General features: G+C 40.1%; 1 protein-coding gene across 2 annotated transcripts; it reads left to right on the top strand.

Annotated features, from left to right (window-relative positions):
• Positions 1-7146: 7146 nt before the first annotated feature.
• On the top strand, positions 7147-17780 carry LOC143108713 (uncharacterized). Of its 2 annotated transcripts, none has more exons than XM_076271590.1 (21): positions 7147-7173; positions 7832-8205; positions 8381-8498; positions 9947-10012; positions 10297-10501; positions 10951-11120; positions 11267-11314; positions 11417-11649; positions 11730-11908; positions 12244-12334; positions 12430-12574; positions 12785-12984; positions 13386-13503; positions 13609-13700; positions 13778-13889; positions 14117-14206; positions 14544-14720; positions 14832-14984; positions 15233-15443; positions 16188-16223; positions 16616-17780. In XM_076271590.1, exons 2-20 carry the CDS (start codon positions 8113-8115, stop codon positions 16189-16191), a joined length of 2505 nt encoding a protein of 834 aa, XP_076127705.1. In that variant the 5' UTR covers positions 7147-7173; positions 7832-8112; the 3' UTR covers positions 16192-16223; positions 16616-17780. The 2 variants fall into 2 exon arrangements, with proteins under 2 accessions (XP_076127705.1, XP_076127704.1); XM_076271589.1 differs by having other exon boundaries at positions 11216-11314.
• The last annotated feature ends 225 nt before the right edge of the window (positions 17781-18005 follow it).

Raw genomic sequence — 18005 nt, 5'->3', positions numbered from 1 at the left:
GACTCTCTCTTCATAAAAATGGAGAGCATGTTGCTATTGCTTATAGTCATCAAACAAGTGGCAGTGTAAATCCCTCAAACGGAGCCTCTTTGCTGCTGGAGGTGGGAGATGTGGTCTATGTGAAGCTGTGGCCCAATTCATGGGTGTATGATAGTCAGAACCACCACACCACCTTTTCTGGCCACCTACTCTTCCCCATGTGAGGATGACTGTTTAAAACTGTGTGTTATTTTTAAAGGAACCGTATGTAGGATTTTGGCCAAAACTGGTACTACAATCACTTTCAAAATACTGTAGAGCGGTGTACACCGCAGATGTGACAACTAGAGCAGAGCTGGCAACCCAGATGCCGAAACATTACTGACTTTGTGATTACTAGATAGGTGGAAGGTGGCGGATCAGGCTAAAACACAAATATGTAAACATCAACATCAGTTGAGGGCTGCAACTTCACTTTTTTAAATGACGATATCCTGGCCGGACTATTGTTGTCAGTGATATAAGTATTTGAAATTAGCATTATTTCCTAATGTCTAGTGACAAATCAGGGCCATTTTATGATTAATTGAATTACATTTCTTACATACGGTTCTGTAAGGATCCTAATTACCAGGCTGATGATAATCCTCTCAATCATATATGGACTCTTGATCAACTACTAAGTGTGGGCCTATTGTGGGCCTACTGTCACATGTCCACAGGAACAGTTAACTATAGGGACAGGAAATGTAATCAAATGTATACCTTGTCATGTCTTGATTGATTCACCCTCACTACAACAATGGTCTCAAGTCTCATCAAAGTACTCCTCATGTGACCCCCAAATCAGCTGACCTCCAACCATGTGATCCATATCAATGTAACCAATCACAAACTGGGTAGCCTATTTAAGGCAGGTTAACACGTTGTTCTAGGAGCTATTCTGTAGTCAGAATCTCCCGCACCACTCTGGTGTGTAGTCATCATCCTCTGAGCTGGTATGTTCATTCTCTGATTGCTTCATATGCTTTCCTAAATGTTCCTTTAACCTGTTTTCGTAACTTTCACATTATTCATTTAGATGTACCTTCTATAATGTATTGGATGAATAGCTTGTACCTGACAAATAAATTGTTATGCTTTGACCCGCATAGTTTTCTAGAGTTTCTTTAGATATCCCTCAAGTTTAAGATGGGCCAGGAGGAACGGCTAGGATTAGTCTCCAGGGCCGTGGGGGCTAAATCAGTGAAAGTGTAGGCATGCTCCCAGGAGAACTGGCCATCCTATTGTACTGTGGTGGGTCACTGATTTTATTAGTAGTCTGGAATTAGACAGCTAACCTTAGCACACCCTGAACCCTCTGTAGCTTCGGTAAGATGTTCTGTCCAGATGAGCATAGTGGTCCAGGCCAGCACTATAGCCTCTGACCGACTTTCACACTAGGATCATTACTCAAGTGAAGGCGCCTCACGAATTAATCGGCCGAGGAGGGCCTCGCACACTATTCTTGGGGAAGATGCGTCTAATTAAATAGCTAGAAGGCATTCTTGTAACAGCATTGTGGGTAGGCCCACATCGGCCTACTATGGATAGTAATATTACTTTGACCGAATCTTCTCCATATCTAGCGGGGTCAAAATCATTAGGTTAACAGGGGTTCTATAATCAATTGTTATTTCCAACAGTGCGGGGACAGCTTCACGATTTCCTTCGACCACTCCCAGTTCCCTCATTGGTCCTGACGAGTGACGTCATTACAGTTCCTTTAAAGTACAAATACTAAGAAATGAACAAAAATGGTGTATAAGGAAACACAGCACCTGTACACCCCAAATAAATACACATGTACAAAGATTTCCATAAAGAACACGTTCTGGCCGCTATAGTTATCACTACACTGCAGCATCAGTATTCACTCTTATCTTGGATGCAAATGAATAGAGAAATGACACTACAGTAATTTCCTGTGTATTAGCAGCATTGTGTATTAGCCGCATTTAGTATAAGCCACAAATTAGCCGCATTGTGTATAAGCCGCAGGACAGTGTTTTATGCAAGTTAAAAGAAACAAAACCATATTAATACCATATCGGCTGCCCACGTGTATTAACCTCATAGCTGAAGACATTTGTCAAAATTAATGTATAAGCTGCGGCTGATGGTTGGGAAATTACAGTAAGGAAGGGTTAATTTCTTTTGTTTTGATGTTTTGTTTTGTATCTCATGAATAAAACTAATAATGATTGCCATGTTTGGTGTGAGTCTGACAGTTTCAAAGTAACACAGAGAAAACTGTTTTTAGTGCAATGAACTACACTGAGAAGAGACACTAGATATGAACAGCTATTACATCAGAATATTTACTGCTAATCCAATCCAATGGAAAAAGAAAGGTTAAGATTCTCCCTCAAAGTAATCATATAAGAACATCTACCTTGTGTCTCAGGATCAAACAGAAGAGAACCAATCCACCCACAGGTATAACACATCATTCAACATTATTTGTCTTAGCAGTCTAGAATTTCAGAAAAGGTAGAATGTTTATCAACAATGTCAAGCATTTTTAGGCGTTGATCAACCGACCATGGAGGGGGGGTGGAACTGTGTTTGTGACATGAGACAAATGAAGGATACACTTTACTTAAGTACAGTATATATACTCTTTTGATCCCGTGAGGGAAATTTGGTCTCTGCATTTATCCCAATCCATGAATTAGTGAAACACACTAGGCACATAGTGAAGTAAGCACACACTAATACTGACGCAGTGAGCTGCCTGCAACAACAACGGCGCTTGGGGAGCAGTGAGGGGTAAGGTGCCTTGCTCAAGGGCACTTCAGCCGTGCCTACTGGTCGGGGTTCAAACCGGCAACCCTCCAGTTACAAGTCTGAAGCGCTAACCAGTAGGCCACGGCTGCCCATTTGACAGTATCGACCTAAGAGTGACATGACACTGTCATGAATGTGACATAAACAAGTCATAAATGTTCATGACAGAACCCTACTGTCATTAAGTGTGATTTGGTTTTTGTCACAACAAGTTAGGGTTAGGTTTAGGATTAGGATTAGAGTTACATGAACCCTAGGGTTAGGGTTCATGTGCATTGACAGTGTCATGTGTTCATGACAGTGTCATGTCACTCTTATGCCGATACTATCAAGTAAGTGTTGCCCAAATGAATCACAGAGATGTCGTTTAGTCACTTCAGGGTAAACAGCAGGACCTCATGTACTCACACACACCCCCTATTAGCACCTAATGCACGTGTTTGACAAACAGTGTCCGGTTGCTGAATCAGCAGCCCTCTGCTAAAACAACAAGAAAAAATGGACACTATAACTCACGTGCATATGGGGGGTTTTTCCTGCCATTAATAAAATTAAAATGAAAACAGTGAAATTAAAATGAAAAACTCGTTTTGCCATTTAATTTTCAAAGTGTCAGTGCAATTATCCTGCCAAATTTTAATATTCAAATAGTTTAATGGCTGTGCATAGGTAGATATTTGACGATAACTGAAAGTTTGAACGGCTCTAATGTTTGCTAGCAGTTATGCTAAGATTTTTAATTATGTTAACCATGCTACTTAGCTAATGTTTTATAGCAGTGCTAGCATGCTAACCATGTTACTTAGCTAACTTAACTAACATTTTCTAGCAGTTTTACTAAACATGCTAACTATGCTAACAATGTTAGCATGCTAACTATGTTAACCATGTTAATTAGCTAATAATTTTAGCAGTTATGCTAACTATGCTAACTAGCATGTTAACTATGCTAACCATGTTACTTAGTTAACCTAGCTAATCATTTTTAGCAGTTTTGTTAAAAATGCTAACTAGCATGTTAACATGTTAGCATGCTAACTATGCTAACCGTGTTACTTAGCTAATCATTTTTAGCAGTTTTGCTAAAAATGCTAACTAGCATGCTAACATGTTAGCATGCTAACTACGCTAACCATGTTACTTAGCTAACTTAGCTAATCATTTTTAGCAGTTTTGCTAAAAATGCTAACTAGCATGCTAACATGCTAACTATGCTAACCATGTGACTTAGCTAACTTAGCTAATCATTTTTAGTAATTTTGCTAAAAATGTTAACTAGCATGCTAACATGCTAGCATGCTAACTATGTTAACCATGTGACTTAGCTAATCATTTTTAGCAGTTTTGCTAAAAATGCTAACTAGCATGCTAACATGTTAGCATGCTAGCATGCTAACTATGCTAACCATGTGACTTAGCTAATCATTTTTAGTAATTTTGCTAAAAATGCTAACTAGCATGCTAACATGCTAACTTGTTAGCATGCTAACTATGCTAACCATGCTAACTAGCTACAGTGGGTAGGAGTCATAGTTGATGACAAGTAACAGTTACAATGGCTAAACAGTTAAAAAGTTCAGTAGTTTAAAGGGTTAAATTGTTTAACAGTGAAATATTGTAGTGAGGACTTTTATTTTGAAACAGTTTTTGGCAGAGGAAGCAGTTTAACAGGATGTGTAGTCTTAATAGGGCCAGTTTGTATGCTTAAAGCCTGAGACTGGCAGTTGAGATCCAGGTGGCCTGAACACCTGCCATAGGATTCTAATTGCTTAATGGCCGTATTATGATGTCATAATCGGCAATGTTAAGTCTATGGGGATTTTTAAAAAGTTTTTCTTTAATAGTTTAAAAAGTATAAAAGTTTCAAAGTTGAAAAGAGATAGCAACCCGATCTGTTTGAAGACCTACGTTACAAAGTTTGAATGAAGTTTCTAAGTTAAACTGTTCAAGAGAAATTGCGTCTAGAAAAAGTGGTAAGCGGAATAATAATAATAAGAAGAAGAAGAAGCCTAGGAAGAACAGTACAGTGCATTTTCATGCACTGTAATGAGATGTATGTGGGTGGTGCTCTGGTGACGACAAATGCAAGTGACTAAGAGCGCCATTCACTTGCATTAGAATGAGGGATAACCGTGACACTAAACACCTCCTCTTAAATTTACAAGGCATTAAACAATTTGATAAACATAACGTTTTTAAAGACTTGCAAAACAATTGATTGGTGCTGTGAATATGTACATAAGCAGCCAAATTCGCCTGCAATATTCTGATGTTGCTGGCTAACTCTTGTATTGCTAATGTTTACCGCTAGTCCCGGTTAGCTAGCTAACAGGCAAATTGGGGTATATTAGTGTACATAGCTAACTGGCTGGCTGACCTTACTTGTTGAAAGTAAGATCGTATGTACATGTTAGACTGTGATGTCACCTGGATTAATTACCTCCGCCAAGGAGGTTATGTTTTAATCGGGGTCTGTCTGTCTGTCTGTTTGTTAGCAAGATAACTCAAAAAGTAATGGATGGATTTCGATGAAATTTTCAGGGAAGGTCAGAAATGACCCAAGGAAGGAACGATTAAATTTGGGAGTGATCCGTATCACCGTCGGGATTTCGGAGGCGTTTATGTTTTTCGCTTAGTGGTGTAATTGCATGGTATGGCCACGTGGTGGCGATCTGAATAGTTTAGGTTCAAATGTATCACAACCTAGGAAGAACCAACCCGGTCTCACGGTTTAACGTGATATCACCACGAAAGTAAATCTGTTCAGGGGTGCTGCCATCACGATTTCGGCCCTTTTTTCGTGATAGGACAACACTTCCCTACCCTATTCATTTTAATGCGCGAGGCATAAAGCCGCCGCTGCGAGCGCTAACCGGTGACTGGGGGACAGGAGGAGAGACATTTGCGCGTCGGGTTTTAAAAGATTTTACCATTTCAAAATATATGAAACAATTCCCGCTAGTTCATAATAATAAAAGTTTAATTCCTTGTCGTTTGTTTGCAATAACCTCGCCAGTTTAAGACTAAGCAGCCGTGAATCGTGATCCCAACACATTTTGTCATGATGGCCCAAGATCAACGAATGCGTCTTAGTTGTTTCCTTTTGTATAAATGAACGCTTTATTCTGAAAACATATGATTCCCGCTAGAAATATAACAATAAAATGTTAATTCCTTGTCGTTTGTTTGCAATAAGCTTTTCAGTTTACGGCCGAGTAGCCTGATGGCCCAAGATCACAATGCGTTGTATGAACGAACGCTTTATTCGGAAAATATATCAGGCTACATAGGCTATTTCCTTCTAGAAGTATAATAATAAAAGGTTAATTACTTGTTATGTGTTTGCAATAAGGTCAGTTTAAGGATAAGCAGTCATAAACCGTGATCGCAACACGCTACTTTTTCCCATGATGGCCTAAATCAAGCTGTGAGACCACCTTGGCCAGTTGTCTTCTTTTGAATTAATGAAGGCTTGATTGCAAAACTACTGCGCATTTGCCGCTACACATAATGTTTGCAAAGCTTAAAGTTGAGAAAACGTTATTTTTCGTGATAGGACAACAGTTCCCCTACCCTATGTAGCCTAGGCATATTTTAATGCGCGGTGCATAACGCCGCCGCTATGAGCGCTAACTGGAGAAATTCGCCTTCACCTCGAGTTCTATCATTTTTAGCAAAAGATGAAACCATGCGGTTTCAAATGCAATTGGCCTGTTCTACGCCATTTCTTTAGGTCTAGGCCTACTTTAGCCTACATGTCAGCTCACAATGAATGTAGGCCTATCTTAGAAGTCGTCTTTAATTGCAAAGCCAGCTTAAGGTCGAAAAGTCGTGAATCGTGATCGCAGCACGCCTGCATATCTCCATGATGACCTCACATTAGATGACAGAAGAAATTGGGTTTTGAGTTTTTCCACTGTCTTCGCCTCATGCGAGTGGCATTGTAAAATCTTAGGGCTTAGGGCTGAAACAGGTCGAAAAACATGATAGGGCTAAAGTCTTACAACATCCAGGATGCTATGGTGTTTTATCGTGATCTGATAACGATAATGTGCCGCAACCATGCCAAATAATGCTCAGTTATCAATTGTGACTGACTGTAGACTATGCATTGTGGAAATGTAGGCTACAGTAGGCCTAGGCCTACTACACATTTCCCACTAGATGTGAAATAATATAGAGCTAAAGAAGAAGAAATAACATTGAGTTGATTCCTCCTTCGATTCAGTTTGCAAAACAAGGCATCTCATCCGCAACTACGGGAAGTCGTAGGTATTTTTCGTGATGTGATCACCCCCACCCAACCCTAGGCCTAATTGGTCACGTGTCCCTCTTCGCGCCACCGACCACCGTCTCGCGAAGCAGGTAGGCCATGACTTCACATGGTGCTCTGCATTTTGATTAAAATATGACAGATTGTTATTGATTTTGTGACATAAAATTGTGTAAGAGTTTGATAAGTATTGATTAACTTGTCTTGAAGCCAAGACCTTAAAAAAGTGAATGATAGGCTTTGTTTTCAACCCAGCCTCTCCTTAACCCATGCAAGGCTAAAACCTGCATGGTCATAGCCTATGTTAGTATCACTGTCCTGAAAGTTGCCCTCACTAAATATAGAGTGCAGGCATAGGCTAACATACTCTGTCTTATGTTTAGATATTAAAGTAGGCTAAGTTACCTAAATTTCTTATAAATATCTCATGGTGCTGGATTTACAGTTGAATTGCTACTTTGACCTAGGCTGCCTTAGGCCTATTTCTTAAAGGCTGGCTTCTAAGACATGTTTGCCTTATAAGATTGACTTAGTCGTCAGCCACATAAACATGATTTAAACACACTCAAAATGCATTTGGTTTTCTTAAAAGTTTACAGATTCCTTTCACTCGTAAGCTGGCATCTAATCAAGGTCCAGTCAAGGCGCATCAACATGTTTCAGCTTGTTTTGTGTTTTTAAATCATGTTAGATAGCTGAAACCAATGTCAGTCCTCTTTATTTATTTATTTATGTATTTATTTTTTGCAGATTTGTTGTTGGATACTTCCCCAGATTTTGCAAACTTTATCAAAGGCCCTTTTAAGAGCCAAACTCTCTCTCTCTCTCATTATATACATCTCTCACTCACTCACTCACTCTCTCTATCTCTCTCAATTGTTCACTTTCTCTCTCTCTCCCTATACATCCACCTCTCCCTCCCTATAAAAAACATCTCTACCTATATCTCTCACTTGCTGTCTCTATCTCTCCCTATACATCCATCTCTCTTTTTTTCCCTTTCTCTTTCTCTCTCGAGCGCTGTCATCACCATGAGACGCGTTATCAATCCTGATGCCAATTTTGAAGAGGGCAAACAGATGGCTCTCGAGATGGACCTCGATGCTTGCTTTGAAGATTACCGTGTAAGTTGTACAATTTGTTGTTTAATTGTAAATTTGCATGTTCTGTAAAGTTTGTAAGAATTCTTTATGCTTGTGAGAGCCTCCAATAGCTATGAATAATTCTCTTGAAATGGGTGAACAGAAATTCTGAAACTTCACACAATTTTGACTGCAACTTCATGTTTAACTTTTCTAGAGGGAATTGGAGGAGCGCAGAAGTGCTGCCCCACCAGCACCTAAAAGGGGTAGGCAAGGCAAGGGGGCAGGCAAGCCAAGGGGTAGGCGTGGAGGGCGCCCCAAAGGCTCAGCTGCAGGTATAATCAATTCAGTTACTCATCATTATTTGTGTTTTCAAGAGTTATTCTTATTGTCAAATATCAACTTACACCCTTGTTAGTTAAGAAACATAAATTTGAATTTGTTCATATCTAAAACACAAAGATTGTAGATGGTCGGTGCAAGATATGTACATCCTGGAACCACGATCACATGGTGGGGGAGGGCAGGGTCCAGAGGCATGCTCTGTAACATTGAGAATATTTAAAAGCCTTGTTTTTCTGATCAATGAATGTTCATTTCAGATTACAGTATCATGCTCTCCAAACCCTTCTGCCCATTAAAGGAAAATGTTGCAATAGGATGACTGCCCTTATCTGTCCACTTAATAGCTGATTCCCTTGGCTGTTGTACTGACATACAAATACATATTCAGCAGTGTGACATTAATGTTCTGTATGTTTTACCTTAATTAAAATCCGTTCTAGGTGGTAACATTGTGAAACATGCTTGAGTTAGATTTCGCCTGTGTGTGTCCAAGGTTTTGGCCTATCTGTATAATTTATATGAAGCCTCCGCACTGAATACAGCCCTGGACCAATAATCAGAATGAACATGTGGCAGGAATTTTACTTACTTAAACTATGTTAAAGCAACACCAAAGAGTTTTTTGTACCTTAAAATAATGTTTCCAAAATCGTTTCAGTGGTTCATCAACTCGTAACAGGGTCAACGGCAATTCTGCATTCGCTTCGCGGCCTTCTATCGGCTATAACCGCACTATGTAAGTTTGCCAGATCGGGTAGCAGATCTGTAGTTCGATGGAATGAGACATAAGAAACTACAAATTTGACTTGCTTCTGATGTCGCAATACATCGTACTTTTATAAGTCATGCAAAATATTCTACCTTCACTGTGGACATTGTTATTTGCAAAGCCGGTGCTGGATAAACAAATAGTGTGCGTGCGACAGAGGGAAAGTTCTTTGGTGTTGCTTTAAGACACTGCCAGAGATACATAGATCATTTATTCATCACCAAGAGAAAAGTCAGTTGTTGCCTGGTTGGGTGTTGACATGTAACAGCGAAACTACACCAGGCGCGAAGCACCAAACGTTCCGTTCACGACGCGTAGAATCCATTTTAGAAGAATGGTCTATTTTTTTCGAACGTACGCGCCGCTATCACTTCTGGTGTAGCTACTTCCATTGATAATAGTGGAAGCTAATTGTTGCAGCAGACTCAACGCGAACGGAACGCTTCAGTTACGTGCCTGGTGTAGCTCAGCCCTAATTGTTGTTGATTATTAAGATTGTACAAGTAGGTAAATCTGTCATTGCTGTCTCCCCAATATAGTTTGAATCATAGCCTATACAGGTATTTACTAAGATAGACAGACAGATGCATGCTTTTTTATCCAAAAGGAAGTAAATGTATTCTGCAGTGTCATTGACTTACTGTGTGCAATCTTTGGTCTGTCTTATAGTGGTTCCCTTAGAGACTGACCATATTGCTGAAGAGCCTCAGTCTGTGGACCCTCAAGTGGAATTTGGTACAATATACTTTCTTTATATGGATGATTTGTGGATATGTGATGAGTTATAAGTCATGCATAGGCCTATTGGATGAAATTTGACTTGGTTACTAGGCTACTTATCATACTTGAATTATGAGGTGGAAACCTTGAAGTCCATCCAAACGCATCACATCAATCGCTCTGACAGGGTAGCATTATTATTCTTAGATTTGAAGAAGTGGCTTCCCAGCATATCAGTCTACGGTTTTGGAGAAATCATGACATTATGCTGTTGATCTAAATTCATATTGTCTTTGCAGAAAGAAACATGGAACTCTTGGAGGCTTTGGATGTGCCTGGGATGAACACGGCTTCATCTTCCACTTCCACTTCCTGGACTCTTAGGCAGCAAAAGGCTGCACAAAGATGGAAAGAGGCAAGGCCTTTCCATCTGCAGTGTCTCCTGCAGACCCATAATGTGGGCCATCCTTTGTGCAGCCATTGCAATGAGGCTGCTGTTATTAGGTGGGAAGTCATTCATGTCTGGTTCATGTTGTTTCTTAGAAAATGCTACATGGTAGTTATTGTTTGTTAGTGGTGTAGCCTTGGTCCATTTAACTGGCTAGTATGTGAGACATGCCTGTTCTTGGCACTCAGTTGTCTTGCGTATTCTGGTGGTAACAGATGAACCAGATTATTTTTTTTTCCATTCTTAGGTAAAAAGCTATTATTAGAATAGAGTGGATCAGAATTTTTCATGTTGACGTCAACTCACTTAACCTTGTCAGACCCTCAACACCTCTCTCTATCAGTGATATCTATTAGTAGTGTTGATGAGAATTCACCCAGTTGATCTGTAGTTGTAAATGTGCTCAATGAATACCGATCTTGCATACAGTAAATATGTATGCCATATGATGAATGACGGTCTTAAAATTTAGCCAAGTTGTCTTTTCTCTCTGATACCCTACTAGATGCAGAGACTGCCTTCCACTGCAGTGGTTTTGTGGAAGCTGTGACGTGCAAGGGCACCAGCAATTAGTCCTGCACAATAGAGAGGCCATCCATGAGGGCTTCTTCAAACCCATCTCCCCCAGCACCATAATTGTCAAGGAAGATGTTGCCCATCGTATACAGGAGCAACGTAAGTACATACAAGAGTAGTTGTGCACTGTTTGTTGGTACTTTTGTAAGTAAATTGTGTAAGTACTTTATACTATATTTTTTTTGTGTGTGTAGAATGTGTTTTGCCGGTACTTAATGTGCAAAAATGCCCCTGTGACCTTCCAGACGTGTGTGTGTCCCCGGGAAAGGCAGTCATTCTCATTTCCATCAATGGTAAATGTATTTACACTTCAAATTACTATTCTTGTCATGTCTGTTGGTAAAGTATTTAAAGTACTAACTCTTCGAAATTCATCTTTGTTTGGTTTTGTAAAGGACGTTATGATTTGCACGAGCCCCTGTTTGCTTGCAAAAATTGCAACCAGCAGTGGTCTCCTGAATTTAAAGACATCCTTGCCAGTGGATATTGGCCTGCCTCCATCAGCTCCGACACATTGTACACTTTCGATGTTTTTAGTACGTTCCAGGAGCTTAAAGTTATAGCCCCAACCCTGTCTAGACAGGCTTTTGTCAAGCTCCTTGAACATCGAACAAGATGTGGTGGAAGGGTATGTGTTTACCATATTTCATATATTTGTCTTCACATTTGCAGACATGTGAAAAGCTATTAATTGAATACCTCTTTCAGTCAGGACCTGTGTGTGGGGACACTCTTCAGCGAAGCTTTCTGGAGTACAGCTATTGCCGCTTCGAAGAGGATCAGCTGTCCTGTGGAACGCCTTTAAGCTGCCCTGCCTGTTCACCCGAGATGCTTGCTGTGTCAGTGGATGGTAATAGGAAACTCTACAGGTTTCTTCGAAAAGGAAGGTGATTTTGCCATCTATTGAAAAATATTTTATATGTAGATATACTTTGTGTGTGTGTGTGTGTGTGTGCGTGTGCGAATAACTACTTTACTTAGAAATGTTCAGGTTGCCCTTGGGGAAATTCTTAGTCATGTAAATAGCTTGGCCTACTTCTCTCATGGCAATGACCTCTTTGAAATTTGGACTGACTAGGTACAGTTGATAAGAGTTTTGTAGAATGTTCAATTTCTTGCTTTTTTTGCAGTGACTTCAGTAGATGTAGGTTTCTATTGCCATGCATTATAAACTTTATTTTCTGTTTCCAGCTTAAGCTGCACAATATTTTTTCTTCAACAGTGCTGACCCACCATATTTTGAGGGTGTCTTTGTGGCGGAGGACTCATCTGTTTCTGAATTTGTTGCTGGTATACAGCAAGCGGGGAAACAGGCACGTTTTCATTGTTTGTGTCATTAAATACATTGAGAAGTGACTGCACACAGTTTTTGGAATTTGTTCTCATTTTGCTTTCTGATTCTTCATAGACACGTGGACAGGGCACATGTGGCCGCTCCTCTTTCCTGGCAGCGAGGGAGACCTCAAGGAGGACCACTAAATTGGACGAGGAAGGCATGGAGGTTGCAGTCTGTCGACATGGCTTCCTCTTGAAATCCCTGAACATGTACAGAGGTAACATTTAGAACTGCCACAGTAATGAGAAACTCATCTATTATGGAAATCCAACTACCGTATATCAGACACTGTCGATTTTTTTCTGCAGTGCAGACAGTGTGTTGTGAAGCAGTAATATTGGATTACTTTTGTGGTGGTAAAACTATACAAGGGCTATAATTGCATTTAAAATAAAATATTTAATCATACATAACAATTCATCCACAGGAGAAATATTTGCATACCCTATGTATCTTCATAAGGAATTGATGTGCTGCAAACCCACATTCCTGGCAATGGACGTGGTGTGCAAATACTGGCCGTACTTAAATAAAGCTGCCAACAGCCTCCCACACCTGAAACCTCTTACCACTGTAAGGCCGTTCTTGAGTGTCATGCATGCACAAGCACACTCCACCAAGTGTGAGGTAGGTTCATCGCTTCCTTTTCTTAATATTGTCTATATCTGGGGTCTCCAACAGGTAGCTCGCCACCTGGTTAGTAGTATCTATTCAACAACTCAAAGTAAATATAAACATATTTAAGAAGACAAGTCACAACACCAAGTACTATGGAATATATCTATGGAAAATAAAGGTACATCACACTTTAGATGACTGTTTGCATTGCACTGTAAGTGAGTTACATGGTTAGAGATGCAACATTTATCTCTAGGACTATCTGTAATTCCAATGGATAGTAGTAGTGGAGTAGCTCTTGGCCAAATTGATTTTGTCAAAGTAAGTCTAGGAGGTAAAATGTACAGAAATATTAATTAATTTCAGCTTGTGTCAAAGGAAGTGTTGTATGGTTCCATTGATGTATGTAGGTGACATGGAGTGGAAAGAACTTAGAAGGAGCTGGTGCAACAGTGGGAGAAGAGGTAGAGCAAGTCAACAGCTACCTCTCCCGCTGTGCCCTAACTACGAAGTACATGACGAAAGGAGGTGACTGTTACTTACCCTCAATGTTTTTTGTTTTTTTGGGGGCAATTGTTGGTTTTCTTGGGCAATTGTTGTATAACTGTGGCTTTATACATTTTCTCTCAACAGTACGTGTGGACATGCTGACGGTCCATGCCATAGCATGGAACAAAAAGAAAACCCTGGGCTTACACCACACATTGTGTGCCAGATATGTGAAGGTGAGTCTATCATTTAACAAGCTGTTGTTATCTTTTTTGGAACCCTTTTTGCGATTTTGTTGTGTTACTATTATCAGACTTGCAAGATGCTTCTGGCGGCTATAGAAAAACAGGAAGAGGAGAAGCAATCCTTGGGGTGCACAGATGAAACAGCGTTGGTTGCTGATGTGAGGGAATGGGCAGCCAGTGGTAAGCGTGGAACAGAAAACAGCCTTCCCTTTTGTTCTCCCAATGTAAAGTCTTTCTAGATTGGATCATTGGATTTATTAATAGTAATGATGCACAGGAGAATCTGATAATCTTGCTATGAAGATGTTTTAACCCTTAAAATCGCACCTAAATCCTTTCATATTTTCTCAATGAAGTGGCATTGTGAAATTTGCCTGCACAACACTATAAATATTTCATATTCACAGATCGAATGGGTACATCACAGCTAGAGCAAGCCATAGAGGGGCGTTACCTGAACTTGAGGCAAAAGAAACTCACTCTCTACCGACAGAATGGTATGTCTATGATGATTAGGTGTAGTTGTGTAAAACTTTGGCCTGGGAATAGACCAGAGCTTTGTTCTACAAGGTTCATACAGAGTGTCTGGACATAGGGTACTACTTGCTGTTATTACTTGATGTTTCACTTTAAAAACATAGAATGACTCCTTCACTCATAGCTGGCCTTAAATGATAGCATTCTCTCTGCATTCATAAATCCCCCTTTGATGATTAGTCAGCATAGAACTCATTGGGATTAAATATAGATCATCGCTGTATGGAAATGATAATTGAGCGGAAGTGCGTCATGGCCAGGCTGTCACAACTTGCCCTCATTCTTTTAATTTCTCAGACAGTGGAAAGCTCCGTCACCGGATCAGACAGAAAATTGCTGAGAGCAAAAAACTGCTTTTAAGGGACATAACAGAATATAACTCGAAAGAGCCCGTTGTGGAAATTAACCTCAATGAGGTTGAGCTGTCCCTATCTGGAGAGTGTCTCGCGTGGCCATGGGAGGTTCATGGAAGTGGTAAGGGAGTGCAACCTGTTTTTGGGTTTGTAGTACAAAAGTAGGCTCTAGGCTGATTATTGGTTGGTGCTATACTTCACGCTTGTAACTTGGGAGTTGTATGTCTTTTAGCCAGAATTGAAGACAAAATCCGGGTTTTCCAGTCAATAATGCGGAGGATGAGGTTGGAGGAGGAGAAGACCATCCTGGTAAAAGAGATGGCCCAACACTGCTCCTGGATGCAGAAATTGATGGGATCTCTGCAAAGTATAATTTCAGCAGAAGGTAGGTTTGAATGTTATGATCTACAGACACAACCTTAACAAATGACAATATTTTGATGGTCTTTTTCTAAATCTTTCAAAAAGATTTTACTTAGGTTGTAATATTATTAAGTGTATGTAATATTTTTAAGGGATGGAAGCTCATAGGATATTACAAGGGTATTTATCCTTCTTTGTGTTTATTTCTAAAGTAGCAAAATAGCTTTTTATTTGATGTACATTTTGTTATTCTTATTCACCCACTTGCAGACACTCAAAATGAGGGCCTCTCTGGTCTTTGCCGTGGACGCCACAGTGAAATTGCTGAGATCCTAAGAAACAGCATCCACAATTACAGGGCTGTTTTAGGGCCTCAGGGATCCTTCCTGTTGTCTGCAGAGGATCTTGAAGAGGCTGAAGATCCTGACACAAGCGAGGATCCAGAGACCAGTGAGGATGAGGAGGAAGAGGGGGTGTGTTGGTAAGGTGTAGGTGTTAAACTATTTAAGGCATAACGGCCGACGTTGCCTCCGCTTATCACCTGGTTGCAACTCACACGTGAACAGAAGAGATGCCAATTTCAAAATAATAAAATGTGCAGCTCTGTTAAATAAATATGTTCAGTTGCTGTACTACTTTAACTTTAGCGGTGGTTATCGCTAGTATCAGCTGATTCAAATGTTACTAGGTTTAACTGTCGTTTACTATGGTCGCTAGGGTCACCATTCAAAGACTATCAGTATAGAACAAAGATAAGACTTTTTTGACAGATCTACTTCATAGGTTATTCAGAAATAACGCACACCCTTTCAGCCAATCAGAAATCAGTATTCCACTCCACCGGGTGATAAAGCCTGGTAATACCAGACTTTGCTACTTTGACTTTGTATCCATACACTGGCATGGCGTAATTGGCAAGTGTTTAAAGTTCATATTAACAGCTCATATTAATCAAACAATGTCCAGTCTACACACCTGCCATGCCTAGGCTGGCATTGCATAGGATGTTGCTTTGTGCATTATCTTAGCATAGTCATATTGGATATACAATATGAACAACCTGATGTTTATTTTCCCCAGGGGTGAATTTGTACACAGACCACAGCTCTGATGGGGATAACTATACATGTTACTGTATTTCGCCAAGTATTTTTGTAATGTGTTTTCATGTAAATGTCTGTGTGCCAGTCAAAAAACTGTAATGTCATTTTTCTCCCTTTTTCAGCTGACCTCACAATGGATTGTCATGGGTTGTACCATGGTAAGTATTACATAGGCTTTCACTGTTCTGACCATCCTGATGATTATTCAAGGTGGCTGATACTGCTCTTGTACTTGGTGTAGCCCCCAGTGTTTGGTGATCTTTGAAAAATGGAAAGTAGTAGATGTATTCTATGCAAAACAAGACCAAGAATGGTGATGACAAGGGGGGGGGGGTGCAATTGATGAGTTCACGGTGACCATGGCAATTGAAATCACTTTTTAATTTCATTACCCCTGACACAATAGAGGCTTTTTCATTAAAGTAATCATTTTTGAAGTACCTGCATATACATTTCATCTTATTTTCATGTAATTCATAACTTGTTAGTGTTGACTCACCTCAAACACCAAGTGACCATTGTGCTGTGTATTTCTGTCTCTTTTTTTAAGGTACACTTTCAACAGGCAGCCCCACTGTGAAGCACACACTAATCCTGGCGCAGTTAGCTGCCTGCAACAGTGGCGCTCGGGGATCAGTGAGGTGCCTTGCTCAAGGGCACTTCAGCCGTGCCTACTGGTCGGGGTTCGAACCAGCAACCCTCCGTTAACAAGTCTGAAGCGCTAACCAGTAGGCCACGGCTGCCACTCACGGCTGCCCCTTTGTGTTTGTACTATGGCCTATATTTATATAGACTGTATTTTCCGTTTGTTAAGAAACATGTTGAACTCTGCATTAGAGATGGCAAACAGACATGTACACAGGAGCTACATATTGTGAATGCTGTGTTATACATTTTTTGATTATGTGCCTAATTACTGCTATGTAGTGTCATAATTTCTTAGTGGCGTATATGTAAAATCAGAGACTTTCTAATGAGGAGACACAGCACTCAAAAAAATACTCCATAGAAATGCATGGGGCTAGTTTGTCACGCCAATATGGCCGTTGTCTACACATATCCCACCCCTTCCTCGGCAAAACGTCGACATGTGAATACATTGAGCCAATCATATGGTGTGTTGTGAAGACATTGTGTCAATCGTGTGTTGTGATCTCGCCGCTGGAGCAAGATTGGTGTCGTGAAGCCTTGCGCACGCGCAGTTCGCCCCAAAGACTGTGCCCGATGAGTGCCCATAAAACGTTGTTATATGGCCGCCGAGTGGAGGGACTTGCCTAAAAGGACTTTGGTAAAATAGCAGAAAATGTTTACTTTAGAGCACAATTTTCAACTGTTTACACTGTTTTAAGGTTCTTGTTTAATTTCACAAGAGTAATGTAGGCTTTTGTGAATGTAGTTTGATCATTTCAGACGTGTGTATGATGTTTTGGAAAAAGTTATGGGAGGTAAGGGGAAATTTGTTAATACCTACAATAACTGTATAGTATAAGTAAATGACACATATTTCTGTGAAGTGAATTTATCTGAACTCTTGAATGTCAGTACTGATATATATTGAAAAACAAAGCTGAAATGTCATCATTTTGTCTGGAACATATGGGGCACCACAGCTCCTGTACATAAGTATTTCTGATCATGTAAGGGGGTAGGGGATCTCTGAATGAATATCTGATATGTTTTCCTTGTCAATGTGAATAAAAATATTTTTCATTGCACCTCATATTACCTGTCACTTTGTGGCGACTGCATGCTTGCACATCATAATCTTTCTCCAAACTTTGCACGGTTGTAAGGCTTCCTTGCAAATGCCACTATACTGATATTTACTGTTAAAGCACATGTAGGCATATGTCTTTCAATAGTCCTCAAAACAATACTCATATTATGTTTATCACATCAATAGACAGTCGTTTTGTAGTCAGTCGTCTTGGTGTGTGGAC

This window comes from Alosa pseudoharengus, unplaced genomic scaffold (assembly GCF_046254945.1).
Source record: "Alosa pseudoharengus isolate Yale_2024_CS ecotype anadromous, Long Island Sound unplaced genomic scaffold, YU_APseudo_1.1 YU_APseudo_1.1_scf_63, whole genome shotgun sequence".
In the NCBI taxonomy this organism is placed as follows: Eukaryota; Metazoa; Chordata; class Actinopteri; order Clupeiformes; family Clupeidae; genus Alosa; species Alosa pseudoharengus.
Note: the sequence above shows the minus strand (reverse complement) of the source record. Positions and strands in the feature narration are given on the sequence as shown.